The sequence below is a fragment of the Coprinopsis cinerea genome (genome assembly GCF_000182895.1).
Source record: "Coprinopsis cinerea okayama7#130 chromosome 12 map unlocalized cont3.12, whole genome shotgun sequence".
NCBI classification, from domain to species: Eukaryota; Fungi; Basidiomycota; class Agaricomycetes; order Agaricales; family Psathyrellaceae; genus Coprinopsis; species Coprinopsis cinerea.
In genome coordinates, this window is record NW_003307533.1 from 57,427 (window position 1) to 75,985 (window position 18,559).

General features: G+C 50.7%; 8 protein-coding genes across 8 annotated transcripts; 2 read left to right on the forward strand and 6 right to left on the reverse strand.

The window, feature by feature from the left end:
- Positions 1 to 339: 339 nt before the first annotated feature.
- Positions 340 to 1,488, reverse strand: CC1G_10479 (hypothetical protein; the record flags this gene model as incomplete). The annotated part of the gene is made up of 5 exons (XM_001834553.2): positions 1,336 to 1,488; positions 997 to 1,277; positions 867 to 945; positions 455 to 810; positions 340 to 369 (listed from the first exon to the last, which is right to left on the reverse strand). The coding sequence occupies exons 1-5, from the start codon at positions 1,418 to 1,420 to the stop codon at positions 340 to 342; spliced, it is 831 nt and encodes a 276-aa protein (XP_001834605.1). The 5' UTR covers positions 1,421 to 1,488.
- Positions 1,489 to 2,624: 1,136 nt separating this feature from the next.
- Positions 2,625 to 3,955, reverse strand: CC1G_10480 (hypothetical protein; the record flags this gene model as incomplete). The annotated part of the gene is made up of 5 exons (XM_001834554.1): positions 2,625 to 2,879; positions 2,939 to 3,309; positions 3,361 to 3,439; positions 3,506 to 3,786; positions 3,862 to 3,955. The coding sequence occupies 5 exons, from the start codon at positions 3,953 to 3,955 to the stop codon at positions 2,625 to 2,627; spliced, it is 1,080 nt and encodes a 359-aa protein (XP_001834606.1).
- Positions 3,956 to 4,957: 1,002 nt separating this feature from the next.
- CC1G_15369 (hypothetical protein) lies at positions 4,958 to 6,242 on the reverse strand (the record flags this gene model as incomplete). Its single annotated transcript, XM_002910045.1, has 4 exons — positions 4,958 to 5,182; positions 5,261 to 5,619; positions 5,675 to 5,725; positions 5,918 to 6,242. The coding sequence occupies 4 exons, from the start codon at positions 6,240 to 6,242 to the stop codon at positions 4,958 to 4,960; spliced, it is 960 nt and encodes a 319-aa protein (XP_002910091.1).
- A 670-nt stretch (positions 6,243 to 6,912) lies between these two features.
- CC1G_10483 (hypothetical protein) lies at positions 6,913 to 8,002 on the reverse strand (the record flags this gene model as incomplete). The annotated part of the gene is made up of 6 exons (XM_001834557.1): positions 6,913 to 6,969; positions 7,029 to 7,369; positions 7,432 to 7,510; positions 7,572 to 7,788; positions 7,831 to 7,852; positions 7,915 to 8,002. The coding sequence occupies 6 exons, from the start codon at positions 8,000 to 8,002 to the stop codon at positions 6,913 to 6,915; spliced, it is 804 nt and encodes a 267-aa protein (XP_001834609.1).
- A 997-nt stretch (positions 8,003 to 8,999) lies between these two features.
- On the reverse strand, positions 9,000 to 9,542 carry CC1G_10484 (hypothetical protein; the record flags this gene model as incomplete). Its single annotated transcript, XM_001834558.1, has 1 exon — positions 9,000 to 9,542. One exon carries the CDS (start codon positions 9,540 to 9,542, stop codon positions 9,000 to 9,002), a length of 543 nt encoding a protein of 180 aa, XP_001834610.1.
- A 723-nt stretch (positions 9,543 to 10,265) lies between these two features.
- CC1G_15370 (hypothetical protein) lies at positions 10,266 to 12,357 on the forward strand (the record flags this gene model as incomplete). Its single annotated transcript, XM_002910046.1, has 5 exons — positions 10,266 to 10,765; positions 11,560 to 11,707; positions 11,767 to 11,897; positions 11,953 to 12,226; positions 12,288 to 12,357. 4 exons carry the CDS (start codon positions 10,266 to 10,268, stop codon positions 12,008 to 12,010), a joined length of 837 nt encoding a protein of 278 aa, XP_002910092.1. The 3' UTR covers positions 12,011 to 12,226; positions 12,288 to 12,357.
- A 4,026-nt stretch (positions 12,358 to 16,383) lies between these two features.
- On the forward strand, positions 16,384 to 16,969 carry CC1G_10488 (hypothetical protein; the record flags this gene model as incomplete). Its single annotated transcript, XM_001834562.2, has 2 exons — positions 16,384 to 16,679; positions 16,771 to 16,969. 2 exons carry the CDS (start codon positions 16,384 to 16,386, stop codon positions 16,967 to 16,969), a joined length of 495 nt encoding a protein of 164 aa, XP_001834614.2.
- Positions 16,970 to 17,884: 915 nt separating this feature from the next.
- CC1G_10489 (hypothetical protein) lies at positions 17,885 to 18,355 on the reverse strand (the record flags this gene model as incomplete). The annotated part of the gene is made up of 1 exon (XM_001834563.2): positions 17,885 to 18,355. The coding sequence occupies one exon, from the start codon at positions 18,353 to 18,355 to the stop codon at positions 17,885 to 17,887; it is 471 nt and encodes a 156-aa protein (XP_001834615.2).
- Positions 18,356 to 18,559: the final 204 nt, after the last annotated feature.

The following is an 18,559-nucleotide window of genomic DNA, read 5'->3' on the forward strand; positions in this document are numbered from 1 at the left end:
AGACCCGTGTGGCCAGGAGAAGATTTCGAGGGGTCGGACCTGGGACGTACTGTAAGGCTCTTTTCTCATAGCGGGTCCAGGCTTTTCTATATCCAGGCTTAGCCAGTGAAATCAACTTTAGACCATGGAGAGTAGCTATTAGCGAAAGACTTCCATTTACACAAATAGTACAGGGTGGCGTATCGTTACTGAGCTATCAACGTTTTTCGAGGCTTCGTATCCATCTGTGTGCTCCTAGAACAGTCATCCATCGTCGTTAAGCTCTGTACAGTCGCAAACCTAACCGAATGGTGTTGTCCAGACTGCAGGTCTACACCCTCAATCGTCTTCTGTGTAGTATCATTCGTCCACGAGCGCCCAGTCGTCACTCTAAAAATAATCATCTGAGGCGAAAGTGACTAAACTTATCATCAGCTAATTTAGAACAAACGGCAAGAGACAGTAATAGACGCACCGCGAACGAGAAGTACAGCGCCGAGAACGTCATGTTCAACACCTGCCAAATCGACGCCGACTCGGTGCTCTTGCCCATCGGGCCAACCAAGACCAGCGTTATTGCGTAACACAATCCAAAGAATGCAACGGGCAGCGCTGACTCAATGAGGATTATCGCGACCTTCTTGTAGAGCAGGAAGTCGTGGCAGGGGAGTACCTTTGCCATTAGCTGCCGTGCGCGTAGGAGGCGGAATGAGATGAGAAGCGTGACCATAACATTCACTGAGACGGCAACGAAGGTGAATGAACCTGCGATTATCCGGTCGTTGTCTCTCCAGTTCTCCTTTTGTGGGGAGGCGATGTAAAGCGCGAGCCCTGAACTGAGATGTCAGACTCGGAAGTGGAAGTCGGTTAGGGGATGCACCACGTACCCAAAGACGTCAGATAGCAAAGGCAAGGGAAGATCAGCGCCCACCGCCGGTCTTTCCATACAACATAAGCGCGGTAAAGCTATGAAAGCGTTAAGTAGCCTTTTCTTGATCGAAAGGAGTGCATCCTTACCAAGAGCCCATCACCGACGAACAGTCCCAGAAAGAGCGAGAAGAGACTGAGAACCCTGAACCATTCTCCTTCAAAGCTCACTGTAAGTCGATAGAACTCTTCCCCTGATGTCGACTCTGACAGCGACCGGAAGACACTATAGGCGTCCAACGCAGCGGTGATGCACCAGGTAATCAGGATGATGAACGAGACGATCATGTAGGGTCTCCGTCCCTTGCGACTACTGGAAGGCGTATCCACGAAAACTGTCAATCCATAAATGCACATGAAGAATTGGAGACCTAGCCACGGCGTTGAGTCAGTCAGTTCTGGTGAGCCTTTAGGAAAATTCACACTTACCAGCCACAAAAATCGTCAAGAGCACATTAGCGTATATCCCTGCAGCAGTCACACGACCATAATGATTTAAATCCAGCGCCGACATTAGAGCCAATTGAGACGGGGAGCTAAAGAAGTGGGGGGATAGAGGTCGTTACCCCGGGTTGAGATGTGGAAAGGCGGGCATAGATTGGAATAGACCATGTATCGCAATGTCACAAGCTTTATACATACATAGCATCATGGCGTGAAGCACGTGGTGAACGCCCGGAGACTAACGTCACCAGGGTGCTTGGAACAGATATGCGGACGGTTATAACCGCATACACTTGGACAGCGCTCTCCGCCGAGGCTATACATACATGTATTACGCTTCTTGATTATCTTTGGCAAGTTGTGTAGGTCAAGTTACCGAGATTAGACATGCAGGGCAACGAAATCAAGACAATCGGTTCAAAGCACATCATTCAAACTGTATGGGTCATATGAAGCGAGGTGCGGGCGTCGTTGTGAGCGTGAAACCCAATGACAGAAGCCAAGTGACGCTAGGTGTGGAAACCTACAAGTAGGCTCATGCTCCTACCGAAGAATCATCTAGAAAGCGTCCTATTTGGTCCAGTGACTGCATCTAGCGCGAGCTAACACAAGAGTGACGAGAATCGACCAGATAGGTTATCGACCATGTGGTACCACATCCTGGGATCAGATAATGGAGATATGTCCGCTCTGAAGACGATACCTGGAGGGAAGGGTTGGAGAGCTTCAAGGCGGCTGAACAGATCGGGAACGTGAGTGACGTGCCGCGACTTCCAGGCCAAGTGGGAGAACAGCGGGGGGAAGAAAGACATAGACGACAGACGTTTGGACCACATGAGAGATAAGAGCTGTTGGACTGGTGACTAAAGTTGAGATGAAATCGTTCCAAGCACCGGGTCGACCGTTCAAGTTTCACTGAATCAGCGATTATTGATGGTTATTGCTTGGCTACTTGCTTGGCCTTAAAGGGTACAGCTTTAGGAACAAACATTGCCATTCAAAAAGATTGATCTGGCTCTCCCCCAAATATGGTCGGGGTTCGAAGTTCGAGTTGCAGTTCCAATTAACTAATGCTCGACTAGTCTAACCACTTCATCCTGACCCCCAGAACAGACGATGTGATAGCTCAGGGCGTACCACTGACTGGCCCCCGTTACGAATATCACGATTGATTTTGTGAAGTCATTTCCGACCATCCCGGAGCCCATTGTTGGCAATTCCACGCGCACTGCCAAAGCAGGGTAGAGTCGATAGGCTACGAACCCATAGTATTCCTATCGTACCGTTGTATATGTCGCGTCGTTACCCTTCTCACTGGTATGAGGGCTATTGTGCCCAAAATTCTGATTCTCCTCGTCCATATAGGTCCTCCTCGTCCTCACCCCCGTAGACGTAAGGTACGAGTCGGTCTCAGGACCACTGTTAAACCTCAAAGGTTGCGAAACCCCATCCCCACGTGTGATTTCATCGTGGCTCATCCATGATTTGCCCGTGGTGACTCGGAAAATAATCATTTGTGGCGAAAGGGCCTGCATCAGAGGCGTTAGCAATCTTGAGGTGATGAACGCTGAAGAAAGGAGGGGCTCACCGTAAAAGTCCAATACAAAACATTAAACACCAACGATCCCGCCACTCGTGGAATCACGCTCCCGCTCCTCGTCAACCTCAGAATCTCACAAACCGCAAACCCGAGTCCAAACACCGCAAGAGGCAGCGCGGACTCGATGAGGATACCCGCAATGCTCCTGTACACCTTCGTGTTCCTGCCTGGCAAAGCCTTCGACAATTGACTATGCGCTCTAAGGAGGCGATAGACGATAAGACCTGTGAGAATGATGTTGGATGCGATGGTGAGGAGGACGAAGAGTGCTGCTGTGAGTCTGTCCAGGTCGAGGTAAGCCTCGGTGAAGCCTTCTCCGGGGTAGCGGCACCGTTGGACGATGCGGGTTAGTTCGACGCCTGGTAGGCGTTAGACACAACGACAGGGAAGGATGGGGAGAGTGTTCTTACCTAAAACGGCAAGGTAGATTAGCCCAGGGAGAAGTACCGGCCATAGGAAGTCCTTCCAGATAATATAGCATCGGTACAGCTATAACCCACCGGGCTCCCTTGTTCAGCACCGCCAAGTACAGGATAAATTCGAATTCGAACTCACCAATAACCCATCCCCAAGCAAAACATACACCTCCAAACACGTCACACTCAGAAATCGTGGCCACTGACCCTCCATCGCAAACGCAGCTTCATAGTAAGCCCTCGGTCCCATCGAGAAAAACATTGCTGTGAAATCGGTGTACGCATCTAATGCTGTAGCAAGGGCCGAAAGAATCAGGATGGCTGCACTGATGGCGATATAGGGAAGGCGGCCTTTGCGCAGCGCCTTGGGTGTGTCGAGGAAAACGGAGAGGCCATACAGGCACATGAAGAGTTGGATACCTTTCATCGGTAAATAGGATAGAGATGAGGATTAGTGGTTGAACTCTCGAGGTGGTAGAGCTACGAGTAACGCACCAAAGTCAATCATAGCGACGTTGATCGAAGCGTACAACCCTCCAGCGAAGAGGTGCACATATCTGTCGCCTAGCTCTCCTTCAGGCAAAGACATTACATAGAGGGAAGAGGAAGCTTGAGTGGGAAGGGAAGGGACATTTGAATCGCGTCGGGTTATGTACCACTACTCTCTCATATACACAGCTCCGCGAGCCCATGGGAATATACGAAAAGACCGGACTTCGGAGACAATGTTCGAATTCCTTGGACAGTCCCGGTAATAATCTTCCCCGTAAAATCCGCACTTCGCGGGGCTCACGAGTGGCTTTGGGCTGCCTTATCTGGTTTATCTTGACATAACATGGCGGGTTGAATCAACTGAAAGCTCAGAGACTGCGATTCTGAGCGTGGTGGTCCCCCATAAATGGGTTAATGTGAAGGAAAGTTTTTTCGATGCCAAGTGAATTCGCAAAGCGCCCACCTAAATCCGTTTCGTTAGCAACACATCTTTTAACCCAGACCACGCAGCGTGTGGGCAAATAATCATTGTGAACCCAGGGGAAGCCTTGATCCTCGATCAATCATGATGCCGCGAGTCTGCGACTCGTGGGCACCATATCCAAGTGGAGGGTATGACTCAATACGCGTTGCATCTCACTCGTCCAAGTCACAGGATTGACAAAGCCAAAGAATGTCAATACCATTGAGAGCACAAGTAACTTCGGATAGCTGGGGAATACATAACACTGGTACGTCAATTTAGCTAGGTTATGATAGGCGCCCAGTCACGACAGAGCGGTGGTTCTGATAGGGGCTCGGTGTCGGTGGCTCGACGACGGAGCAGCAAGCGGTAGCGTCGATGATTAAATTCATAAAGTGGTGGATGCTTAACTTGAGCTGATTACAGCAGGAGTTTAGCTTGGACACCGTTTTTTACCACTTGAAAGCGCACCTAAAGGTCTACAGGCCTTGAATCGAACACGGACAAATAAGGCGACCATCTGGATTCTGCACAACCACCGCCTCTGGGCCCTCAGACTGACTTGGTTTTCATTCAAAGATTATCCCTACTAACTTTTGATTCCCCTGTTAGTACATAGAATCCACACCCTAACTGCTATCGCCCTGTATTCCCTTTCTCATTCTCAGTACCAAGATCAGAGTCGCCTCGCCCATCCCCCGATCTCGACTCTTCAACGTCCATAGTATCAAGGTCGCGCCCGTTGTAGAAGATGATGGGCTGCGATATTCGAGTCGTCCGGTTCCCGACTTTCGTTTGCTCGTAGCTCGTGAATGAGCGTCCTGTTGTTACGCGGAAGATGATTAACTGGGGGGAGAGCGCCTGTGTATAGGTAGTTAGAATGATTGTCAAATGGAGAGAGTCAAACAAGCTCCAGGCGCTCGTAGAGGAGGTACGTACCGCGAATGTACAGTACAAGTTATCAAAGAACCGCGCGGTTACATATAACCTCGCAGGGACGTTGTCCATCCTCCCCAAAATCGCACACGCATACAGGATGGCTGCTAGAGGTCCAAAAAGTGCAATCGGCAACGCTGATTCGGTGAGGATGTTTACCACGTTCCTGTATGCCCGCATGTTGCGCCCTGGCAGGAGCCGCGACAGTTTAGAATGAGCGCGAATCAGTCGGAAACAGATTAGAGAGGTGATGATGATGTTGAAGGCGCCTGTGAGTAGGATGTTGGCGAGGCTGAACCGCACATCGAACTCCGCGTTTGTATCACCAATGACCTCACGGATGAGGTAGGCGAGGGTCGTTCCTAAGAGAGGAAGCGTGAGGGGTTTATGAGAAATGGGGTGGTGAGGAGCGCTTACCAAGGAAGCCAAAGTACATTATGGCGGGTACCACCATTATCCATAAGGTGTCTCTCCAGATGATATAACACCGGTAAAGCTAGGGTATACTCAGCATGATCCAGCAATAGAGATCCATTTTCGAGAAGCGCACCAACAGTCCGTCACCGAGTGCAACATATGCATAAAAGAACCAATACGAGGCCGTCGTCGCCCACGGCGTGGGCTATAGTTGCGTCTCGGTTCGGAGGTAGTCCAGCACACCCTCCGAGTAAAACAGTTTCCGAAACTCGAGGTAGTGGTTGAGCGCCATGTCGATTGCCGATAAGATGAAGATGATGAAGCTGATGATGATGTATGGTAGACGGCCCTTTTTGGCTTCGAGTGGTGTGTCGAGATAGACAGTGAGACCGTAGATGGCCATGAACATTTGGAGGCCTTGCGTCGCATTGTCAGTACCGGTTGAGCTAGTGGGACCAGGGAAAGGGATCGGATGCTCACCGAGGCCAATCGTTGAAATTACATCTCCGGTGTAATTCACGCTGGCGATGGTTAATATTGTACGGTGAGCCCGTTCCGCGTCAGACATGGTGGGCGTTCAAGGTTGGAGAACTACCGGGGGAATTCCCAACGACCTGGGGGTTGAGACAAAGGAATGGAGCTGGCCAGCACGTCTTTATACCAGTTGCGAAGATTATCAGTGCATTTTGGGTAGATCGTCGTCGAACGAGCGCCATGGGGCTATCCGGACTCCCCGAGATGTGTGTCCACACAGACGCGCGCAGAAGAACCCAGCCGGTTGATCAATCACAGGATGATCATCCGAGGCCATGGGAACTGAATTGGCGGGAATTAGGTGGCGAGGGTGGGTGTTCCAGAAACCTATTTGGGACGTTCGTCTCGTTCGGAAGTGAGAAATCAGCGAAGAATGCTCTGCGCTGTATGGCGCGCACAGCGGGAAACACGGGGACAGGTCAGACTATGACATTTCCGGTCGGTAAATTGTAGCCGTATCAGAGGCCAACATACATTTCGTGCTTCGAAGGATCCAGTTCTATTTTTGAAAGCGAAGGATTGAGTCTGTCTTATAGGCTCAGTAGACCTCGAATTCGAGGCCTAGTAAGGGTACGCGGCCTGAAACTTGAGGTTTGCACCACATGGAAAAAGAAATTGGCAACTCTACTCGGCGGTCTCCTAATTGGTTATCACTGCTATATACACCGTACACAGCATCTTCGGCAACCATATCCACTCTTCCATCAAGCATTCATCTCGCCCATCACCACCTGGAAGACAATCATCTGTGGCGCCAATGCCTAAGCGCCCCAATTGCAGATAACCCAACGAATGCAAAAATCCTAGAAATAAGACGCACAGCAGAAACCTCATACAAAACGTCAAACACTCTAAATATAACATACATACGCGCACTTCCACCATTGAACAGGATATTCGTCGACATAATGGCTGCGATAGAGCCGAAAAACGCAATCGGGAACGCCGACTCGACGAGGACATGGGCAACGACTTCGCACCACCCGGCTGAGGCGCCTTCACCTTTCAACAGTTTCTTTCGAGTACCAATGAGACGAAGCCCGATAAACGAGGTGATGAAAATGTTGTAGGCTGCTGTGACCAGGCTGTTGACTACAATGAAGTAGGCATTTCGGTCGGCAGTTGGTCGTGCAACGTAGATGAGATAGGCGAGGGTGGACGCTGGATCAAGACGTGGGCGTGAGTTTGGTAGCGCATGGTCCGCTTCAGGAAGGATCTCCTACCGATTGTTCCTAGATATGCTACTGTACCTAGCATTCTAGCCCATAGGATACCACTCCAGGCCAGGTACAGTCGGTGCAACTGTACAGACGAGGGGGGCGATCAGCACTTCGAATAAGTATACTTTCCAGGAAATACGAACCAGAAGCCCATTCCCAAGCACAACATACCCATAAAAGAGCCAAATCGCCGCTCTGAGCACAATATGCGCACTATTGGACGGCCCAAGCCACTCCAAGTAGTCATCCTCCCTCCTCGAGAAGAACAGCGTCCCAAACTCGACGTGGTGCTTCAGAGAAGTGGACGTCGTAGAGAGGAGGAAGATGACAAATCCGACGACCAGGTAGGGTAGTCGTTGTCTGGACTTGTGGGAGGATTTGAGTTAGGTTGAGAGAGCATACATGGTCATGAACAGTTGGATGCCTATTTCGCGATTGCGTGTAAGGGTACGGCGAATATGGGAATCGGGGAAAAATCGAACGTACCGACGCTGAGAGTGGCGATTGCCTTACTGGCATACTCTATCTTTGCAATCTTCAACACTGCAGCAGCATGTTCCGTATCAGCCGACATCTTGTAATAATGTGCAAGTCTGTAGAACCACAAATTAAAGAAAAGTAGGAGGTTTTTTGTCCAAGGTATACATTCATAGCTATACAATACACTCCCCCATTCTCCTATCGCATTCGACTGACTGACACTTCGCATGTGACATCAACGGTCAACCAGGAATCCAATTCTTCATGTGCCTCTGCGTCCTCATCGTCCCGCACGAAACACCGCACTCATTCCGTAAAGGCCGGCTCCCCTACATCCTCGCCTCCTCCGCCATCCTCGGGTTCTCCCTGGTCGGGACGCGTGGCAAGTTTCGAGAGCCTCTACCGCTCTGCGGATGGGCTTGGATGGATCATGTAGTGCGATGATACGCACTATAGTCTATGATTGGGTGGTGGTGCTTTCGAGGACGATGGTTACGGCGTATGTATTCGTTGGGGGATGGACTATTGGTGAGTGGATCTGGCGGGCGGTGGGCAGCACTGAAGCAGAAGGCGTATCGAAACCTATTGAATTCGGGAGGGGTGTCTCTACTACTACTACTACTACTACTACTACTACTGCCACCAATCCAGAAGCACCGTCGAAATTGGAATCAGAGTAGACCCTCCAAAGTGGAATCAGAGTAGTTAGTTGCCGAGAGGAGGATTGAGTAAGTGTACCATGGATTGGAGGAATTGCCTGTGTTTCGATTTCGATTTCTATTTCTGTCCTCGCGTATTTCAAATGTGCATCTTTCAACGCGTACATGATTCGAGAGTCAGCTGTATGAACCTACCTAGCGACTACATTCAGACGTAGCTAAACCCAAAGCTGGTGGGAACTACAACCGTCGCCAAGGTACAGGACAACCTAGTCATCCAGTTCGTCGAGCTCGAAAATGCATATATGTAGTATATTCGAGGGCCCGTTCAAGTTTAACTTCCTAGCCTCTCCGTTGTCCAGGGTCAATTCGATGTTCATTATTCTCTGTGTAAGTACAAACACGGGCATGGACGTAGTCATGACTCAGATATCATGTGCAATACCGTTCCTTCAGCCACCCATTCTCGATCTCATAAAGCCTCGAATCATAGTACTTCCAAGTGGGATACAGCACGTCCAGCCGCCACAGTGGTTCCGGTCCTCCATACGGTTCGAACTTGCCGTCCTCCTCCTTTCCAATCCCGAAGAACTCACGAAGCGTATCGATATGCTCCTGCTTGGGTCTGCGGTTCCCACTCTTCCTACTATTATCCGTCATAACAATACACGGAATCGCTCTCCACTCCTCCCCACCATGCACAGTCTCAATCCGAATCGGTCCAAACTTTGCCTCTTTCCCGCGGCCAACATGGTCAAACTCCCACATGAGGTCTGGGAACCGCTCGGTGAGCACGGCGTGAAGGAGCGGCGAAGCGAGTTCGCAGTCGATGAGTGGTTTTCCTGGGTTGCCGTGTTTGTCTGTGCCGGTTGAGCCCGTCGGAGAAGCTGGGGAACCCGCATCGCTCGGCGATGGCGTGCATTGTGTTGTCGTCGAATGCCCAGCCGAAGTTGAAGCGGGGTGGCTGCAAGGCATAGCCAGGCCGCATTCTGAGCCCGCGGGGAATGTGCGGGATGGGCATGACTTCGGCCAGTGTCCGCAACCATTGCAGAGGGGTTTGATTCTGAAGGCGAAATCAGAGTGAGAGGCGGAAGAGTTGTAAAGACATACCCTGTCTACGAAGCGCAATGGCAGAAACTCTTTGGGAAGATGCCCCTAGCGTTTTGTGAATTCTTCCCGTAGAGATGGAGATATCGTAGCTGACATGATTCAGTGAGTTCCTCGTCGCGTTGGCTCTGAGGGTGAAGGTCAACTTCCAAGGTATGTGGGTGGCGCGTGACGACAATGACAGATTATTCAATACTTATTCAATATTCAATATGATACCGTTCCTTCCATCGCCCGGTCTGTATAATTTCACTAGACGTGTTATGGAGGTTTTCACAGAGGCGAGGATTCGGAGGCCATGGTATTCTGTCTTAGTAGGCAAAGGTCTACACCGTCTGAACCTAACAAGGCCAAAGCACACGAGCTCGTCCACAAACGGTAAACCAGGGCTGTTGTACCTGACCTTCACGGCCAACGACGACGAGGAATTCACTGCATCATGTCAGCTACAATCCCTTCGTGTCTCCGCGAAAGATTTCTGAAACGCTACGGGCATCTTCCCAAAGAGTTGCTGCCATTACGTTTCGTGGACCCGGTTAGTTTGTATTTCCTACTTTCCAACGTGCCACCACTAGCGCCCGCCGAATTCTCATGTCTCTCTTTCTCTCTCTATTCCCCATCGCGCACCGGTGCGGGTTCCCCGGGTTTCACGAGGAGTGGAAGGGGAGGGACAAGCACGGCAACCCAGGCCGGCCACTCCTCGACTGCGCGCTAGCTTCGGAGCGCCTGCATACAGTCCTCACCGAGCGATTTCCGGACCTCATGCGCGAGTTTGACCATGTCGGGTTAGGGAGGGAGGCAAAGTTTGGTCCGATTCGGGTTGAGACTGTGCATGGGGGGAAGCCTGGGTTGCAAGTGAGGGCGGTGTCGTGCGTTGTTTTGACGGATAGTCAGAAGAGTGGGAATCGGAGGCCTAAGCAGGAGCATATTGATACTCTCAGGGAGTTTTTTGGGATTGGGAAGGAGGAGGAGGGAAAGTTCGAACCGTATGGGGGACCGGAACCGCTGTGGTGGCTGGATACCATATATCCCATTTGGACGTACTATGATTCGAGGTTGTATGAGATTGAGAATCGGTGGTTGAAGGAGCGGTATGATGTTGACAGCTGAATGCAATATTGTAGGCCACCCCAGAATTTTTGATACTGAGAGCGCCCTTTCTTAGCTCAGATACTCAATTAGTTCGGATGGGATGGTGCAGAAGGGCGGGGGAAGAGTTGCACTGTAAAGTGCTATAGTCCCCGACGCACAGTCAGGGAGCGAACAAGGAAGGAGCGAGAGGAGCCAGGTGGAGATGGGCGCGCTATGTGGGCAGATTCATCGTCATACAGTAAGTACCTAAATGGTGTGGAATGGCGCTCTTATTGAAAATTCTGAGGTGGCCTAGAATATCGCATTTAGTTGGAATATTGACTGAATCATCGTGATTATCCGCATGCATAGATACCTCGAACACTCTTCAATTTTCCGACGAGGACTGAACTATTGGACGAAGAGGGCTGTACGTAGCTTTCCCTTTGGGAAAAGCCTCAGGAGCACTCAAGCCCAACACCGAATACGGGCGCTAAAGTGGCGGAACCGAAAAGTCTCGTGATGGGTAGTCCAAAAGGGGTTTAGAGCGGACACCATCACGTCACCAGACCTGACACCCGCGGCGATGTTTGGGTTTGGTTCGAAAACGCGAATCCCATTTTCGAAACTCTCATGTCGACCCACATCCCTCGTTGAACCACTCTTTTCCCGCCCAACGACTACTCGCCTTCGTCGAATACTTATCCTGGGCTAGAAGGTCATCTGCGCCCACCGCAAAACCAGGACAACGCCAGCGAGACTCCAAAGCGGGCAGGGCGGAAGCCGATTAGAAGTTTGAACACCCAGCGCATAGTTCGGCGTTCGACGTGTGGATGCCGCAATCCTCGATACGAAGTTCGACGTCGACGCTGGGGTTGGACCTGAGGGGATTCGGAAGACCAGGGAGCACGAGTGGGAGCAGTGCAGGGTCGACCTCGCAGCGGAGTTCGGTTATGGTTACAGTGCGTGTTCTCTTCATCGTCGTGTGCCCAGGTGAAGCTAATTCGGCTTGGGAATATAGACATGCAAAGAAGAAAACGAGGAAGACGACGACGGGGAGGGGAGTCTGAATGCGAGTTTGGCGGGGCTGGCGATTGCGATGATGGAGCATAATATGATTATGAGGGATAATATTGAGCGGTTGGAGAAGATGTGCGTTTTTGGTCCTCTTGTGTTTCCGCTTGATGACGCTTATGGGACGCTGTAGATTCAGTCATTTTAAGATGAGCACGCAGCAGTCTCAACATCACCAGCAGCAGCGGTAGCTGCGCATCGGCCTCGCTTCATACACCCCGCCCTGTCGGCCCCGCCTTTCTATCCCGCCCACACACCTCACATATGCTTCCCGCCCACTCTACACCCCGCCCAACCCTCTCGCCTATCCATCCCACCTAATCCACCCACCTCACCTTAGAGCACACACTACTTCTTGCACGACCATTATGGAGGGCCTCTGTACCACTTTTCTTGTACTCTTGCTGGTACGTTCCTTTCCTCTCTCCGCCAATCGCTCGCTGACGTATCATCTCTTGCTGTCGACAGTGTAACTTTATTGATTTCTGTACTGTATGTTTGGATAATCTATACCCCCGCCTATCTCTATACCCTCACATTCTTTCTTTCAATATGGCGTCGCTTGTCTCCTGAGGCCGCCCAGGCGCGAATCTATCCCGAAGTTGCGCCGTCTCTCGCTCTCGTCACCCGATGCTCGAATACCCGCTGGGTCGGTATGTACCACCCATCCAACGCGTTGCCTCCTGGTTGCAATCCCAAGGCCCGCGCTTCCATTCTCCAACCTCCAACCTCTCAGAACTCGTCGGCTTCTCGAGTGCTACAGGCCAGGCCCTAACTTTGTTAACCACCTCTCAGCCTACTATACCGACTCTCGGTGTCCCACTCAATGTTCAGCGGCGCTCCAATCGGCGTCAAGAGAGAAAGGATATGTGGTTAATGAATCCGGGGAGCGTGGCAGGTGGACGCGATGACGCAATGTCGGCTTGGTGGGAACAGTCCGTCGTCCGAACTTGTGCTTTTCATGACCTCTTGTCGTGTGATATCGAGATTCGACTCGAGGCGGGAGTCGTTCTTCCTTCAACTTTTCCTTGCCATTCCCATTCTCTGAGTAGGGGGAGGAGGGAGTATGTAGTAGTCTTGGGTGAGCCCTCGTCCTCTGTCTATCTCAACCTAGCGCAGCATCGGAATTGACGATTGTTTTCAAATAGCCCCTATCCCGTTTCAAAGTACGCGCGTAGTTACTATCCCCAAGAATTGCAGTCTGCTTGAGATCCCCTCGTGTCCAGGCACAACCTCCGGTAACTCAAAACTGATATCACGTTTTCGCGTGGCACAAGTTATGCATTCTCAATCGCGGTGTCTAATCGTCTTATCGTCGTTCCGTGGGCCGTGGGGTGTCCAACAGCACCCAGAGGCCAGCCCAGCGTGTGGACTTGGACAGTATGGTATGTTTTTTCATGTTGGATACCCACGTACTTGTGGTTGACAATGATGGGTATTGTGATGATAAGGAACGGAATGACGGAGGGAGGATGGCGTGCAAATTCGTTGTTGGGCTTGGGCGTGGTGGTTGATCCTGGACTTCAACTACAACCCATCGAGAACGACACGACTCGGACGACCCGGGCGCGACAAGGAAAAGTATAGGACGACGATTTGCGAGTCGTCGGTATGGCGGATTGAAGGTTTCGACGAGTATTGTTACTTACCTTCGCCTACATCGACTTTGCTATACTCCGTCGACGTGCTTCTCCATCGACTTTGGACACCTTCGCCCCCTCGTACCTTACGATCATCGCCATCGCTGTTGACGCCCTTTCAATTCTGTTCTTCCTTTCGACCGCTTCACTCACTCACTCACTCTCTCTGCGCGTACCTTCCGAAATACCCCCATTTCAAAGGACCATCGTCATCGCCGATCGTATCGTTCCGTCGTATTGGAGGTCAAGAAACCTTGGTCAAGAATCTTCGGTCGCACGGAACGTTTGGTCGTAGGAAACATCGGAACGTTTGGTCAAGGAACGTTCGGTCGTAGGAAACTTTCAGTCAGGAAATGTCGGAAGGAAAGATCGATTGGGAAGTCTTTGGGCGTGTCACGGCTGGTGCGATGTTTGTTAATGTGGTTGTTACTGTTTTTGTTGTTGGTGCGTTGCTCATTCTTCGTTCCTTGTTTCGAAGTTCGTTTCTCGTTTTCGTGCTGGCTTCTCGTCCTCGTTTTCGTTTCTCGTTTTCGTGTCCATTTCTCATTTCGTGTTCGTTTCGCGTTGACTTGATTGACCATTGACTTGATTCACCGTTGGCTTGATCGACCGTTGACTCGATCGACGGTTGACACCGACTCTTTATCCCACTGACTGAATCGAAACATTTGGCTGACGCTCTTCTTTTCAGGCATACAATTCTTCATGTGCCTCTACGGCTTACTCACCTATTTCTCGCCTCGGTCTGGGAGGTCTGGGAGGAGACGGGCGTACAGGCGGTCGTCTGCTCGTATACATGGGACTCGAAGCTCTCACCCAGGGGAGCTGGAGTTGACTTCTCTTCCGGTGGAGTTGCACGCGCATCCGGTGGAATTGAACACCCATCCAAGTTCGCATTTAGAGTTTGCGTCGGAGGAATCTTCTTCTTCTCCTCACCCGGCTCTGTCGGAGAACGAGCCCCATTCCGCACACCCGCTTCGCTCGCCGTCGTATAACGCTCCTCGTACCTCGCGTCCTCCTCGCCTCGAGTCGCGTTTTTATTTACGACGGCCTGTATCGCGGCATCGCTCCTCGAATCACGAGGGTTCTCAGAAAGCTTCACACCACTCCTCCTCTAATACTGTTACTCGGTCTAATCACTCCTCCTCGCATCCCTCCCATCGATCCTCTTCCCATCCCTATCCATCCTCTTCTCACCCCACCTATCCATCCACTTCTAACAACGCATGGCGTTCAACTACACCTCGCGGACCAAGTTCTCCCAGGAACAAACGCAAACTCCCGTACCTCCTCACCTCCCTCCTCATCTTCACCCTCTTCGCGCTCACTGCGTCGTTGGATGCTTATACCCAGTGGAAGACGTTGTTTGAGAGTAGAGGTGGGGAGAGTTTTTATGATTTGACTGAGGAGGTGCGTTTTGAGTCTGTCTTTTCTCTTCGTTTTCACTTTTTCGTTTTGTGGTTTGTTCGTTTTGTGGTTTGTTCGTTTTGTGGTTTGTGGTTTGGGGATACACGAAGCTGACGGCTGACGGCTGACGGGCTCTGACGGGCTGACGATGAATTTTGTTGGGTGTTTTACACAGCATGAACGGGAGTGGGCGAGGGTGACGGGTTTGTTTTGTCTTTTTGGGAGTTTGTTTGTTGGGGATGGGGTTTTGGTGCGTACTTGTGTTGGCTCTCTTGCTTTGAATCGGGCGGTTCACTGACTCGCATCGATACCTCTCATTCGAACTGGTCAATCAACTCGCTCGGACTGTCCACTCAACTCACTCGGACCGTTCCCTCGACTCGCTTGGACCGTTCGCTCTACTTGCTCGCGTCGCTCACTCGATTCGCTTGGACACTCCCTCTCACTCGCATCGTTCCCTTACGCGGACCATTCCTTCAACGCGGACCGCTTTGCAGCTTTACAGAGCGTATATCGTATGGAAAGACAAGTGGTATGTTATGGTACTACCTTTTCTGGCGTATCTCGCTTCGATCGGTGCGTACTTTCACTTCCCAGTCTGTTCCCGTCTACCCCTCTTAACTCACGTATTTCCTTCGTACCTTTACGCCCCATGTCCCCCTCCCCAACACGCTTCAATCACCAACTCGATTTTAATCACTCAACTTGAATTAATATAAACACAACAGGCCTGGGCCTCCAAATCGCCTCCCCCTCCCCCCACATAGGCTGGACGACGCAAGACAGGCGTATCTCCTCCGCCTTCACCTTTCTCGCTGTCTCGGTGAATGTGATGGTTACGTTTTTGATTTCGTATCGGTTGGTTAGGGCGAGGCGGATGATGGAGGATGTGGTTGAGAGGGAGTATTTGCAGGTGGGTTTCGTTTGTTCGTTCGTTTGTGCTTTTCCTCCTTGCTTCCTTACTTCCTTGCTTGCTTGTTTTTTTTCCCTTGCCTGTTTTCTTCCCTCCTTGCTTTCTTCCCTCCTTGTTTTCTCCCCTCCTTCCTCCCCTCCTTCCTTGTTTCTATCTATCATCATCCTCGTTTCCTCACCCTGCGGCTGTGCCCGGTACTTACACTCGCTCCGCTCGCAGATATACACACGCATAGTCGAACTCCTCGTCGAATCCGCTCTTCCGGTTGCGGTGTTTGGGTTTGGATATGCGGTTACGCTCGTTGTTCCGCTTGGTGAGACGACGGAGAGTATGATACGGTGGCAGGTTGCGAATATGTTTTTTGCGGGGATGTATTTTGCCAGTGCTGTGAGTGTTTTATTCGCCGAGTCTTTTGGGGTTTTATGTTTTGTTTGCTCCCTCACGTCGTGTTCTGCCTTTCCTCATGTGAGACTCGTTTCATCGTCTACCATGTTCGAAGGCGAGACGGACGGCCTTTGGAGTTGTTCTTCCCGTTTAAATACTCGTGAATCGATTTGGCTAACTGCGTCTCGTTCTCTCGTATTACTAGACTCTCGCGCCGCAGATGATTATCTTCCGGGTGACGACCGGTCGATCGTGGACGAACGATACCGACGAATCTTCCTTTTCTCATTCGTCGGATGGGGAAGTGTACGGGACGTCGTCGGGTTTTGTGTTTACTACGCCTCGGGATGAGCGCGAGCCTGGGGGGTACAATGATGATGATGATGATGATGATGATGATGATGATGATGATGATGATGATGGAGATGGAGATTGTGGAGCGGGAGGGAGAATGAGGTATCGAGAGCCGCTTGAACTTGATCATAGTTCTGGTGAGGGTGATCATGAGGATAGAAGGTGGGTATTGCCTTTCCTACCCACTTCCTCTTTCCTTTCCTGAATCTCCTGTCCCGAATCCGCCTTCTGACGAGCTTCTTTACGCTTCTAGACACTCACATTCGCCACACGATACGGATTTGGAGCCTATGCGGTTTGCTATTCCGTCCCTACCTGGAGTGGGAAGGGGTGGGTTGGCGGTCGCGGTCGGTGATGCCAGTGCGAAGGGACACGAATTGGGAAGGGGGAGCCTCAGCCTCAGTGTGTCGACGAAGCATGAGAGTTGGGAGATGAAGCCTGTCCCAACTTGAAACTTGAGGGTGGGGCGTCCGCGGGAGGAGGGGAAACTCAAGCTCAAGCTCAATCACACATTCGTTAATTTATTCCTCAGATTTTACTTACCCTTGTTTTTATGACCATTTATGCCGTTTTATACCCATACATGCCTGGTTCGTGCGTCCAGCCTGGTCTAAGTCTTTGTCTCTATGTGGAGAAAAATCATCGTGTCGACTATGACCAAGTTGGCCGTGTTTATAGGAAAGCGCCAAACCGTTCCTGCGACGACTTCAAGTCAATCCGAGGCTGGACGTGCTGTATCCCACTTGGAAGTACTATGATTCGAGGCTTTATGAGATCGAGAATGGGTGGTTGAAGGAACGGTATTGTACATGGTTAGCGCTCAGTTTAGGCGTGTCAGACAAGTTCGTTCTTGGGTTGTATTCCCTGGCAGATAAGCAGTCGTCGCTGTCGTTTCACAGTTCGACTGATATATTCGATCTCAATAATGGCTCCTCTGCTGTCGTTTCAGAGTCCGTAAGGGTACAATAGTCCTGGTTTACGGTTTGTTCGTGTGCTTTGGTCTTGTTAGTTTCAGGCGTTATAGGCCTCAGCTTTGCCTACTGAGACTCGAATATTTTATCCTGGCCTCCCAAATCCTCGCCTCTGTGAAATACTCTATAGAACATCTACTAGTGAAATTATACAGACCGGTTGATTGAATTGAATCATCGCGACTATGGCCTTGGCTGTGTTTATAGAGGACCCCGGAAAGTATATGGGGAGGTTAGATTTCAAAACCGGGATTTTATCAGGACGGAAAAAAGCGGTTTTTTCCAATTTTATCAGGACAAAAATTCAACCTAGCGCCGAAATCCCAATTTTATCAGAACCATTGTACTAACCTCCAGAATTGGTCAAAAATGAACATTTTCCCTTCAATTTTTCGCTCAGACTGGCCCTCTTTCGTCACCAATCGGACATGTTAGTCGTTCTGAATCCCCGAAAGGTGCATTAGCCGAAGACACTGAGGCGGTAATCCAACTACGACAGGTATTCAACATCACCATGGCATCAGCCAATTCCAAGTCTCCCTCATCCTTCTTCCTCCCTTTCCACAATTTCAACGCCTTCTCAAGCTCCGTGGATTGCATAGAGAGAGGTCTGACAAGTGGTAAAAATTCCTGGTCAAGAAGAAAGCCGCCATTGGGCTGGAGGGTGATGGTCTTGGAGGGCAAGACTGTGAGGAACTGGATGTGGGGGATGAGAGCGAAATAATTGCTGTGAGTCCGAAGTGTAGCATTGGTTAAGGGAGTAAATGCGTTTCCGTGGCGGTTCTGGAATAACTGGAGACCAAGGTAGGAAACCGCAGAGACCGCTGGAGTATCGGTGATTGCAGCATGCTCCTGCATGACGACCATTCTTGCCTCCGGTCTTTGAATACATTGTCAATACTACACGGTGTAATGTTAGCCGAAATCGGACCAGCAAAAGCAACATCAACGACTAGGATTCGAACCTGCGACCTCTACATTGTAATGCTCATTTGGGGCTCCTTGGCCAAGATTTTATCAGGACAAACGTCTAAGCTCGGACTCTCGACCCGATTTTATCAGGACAAACCA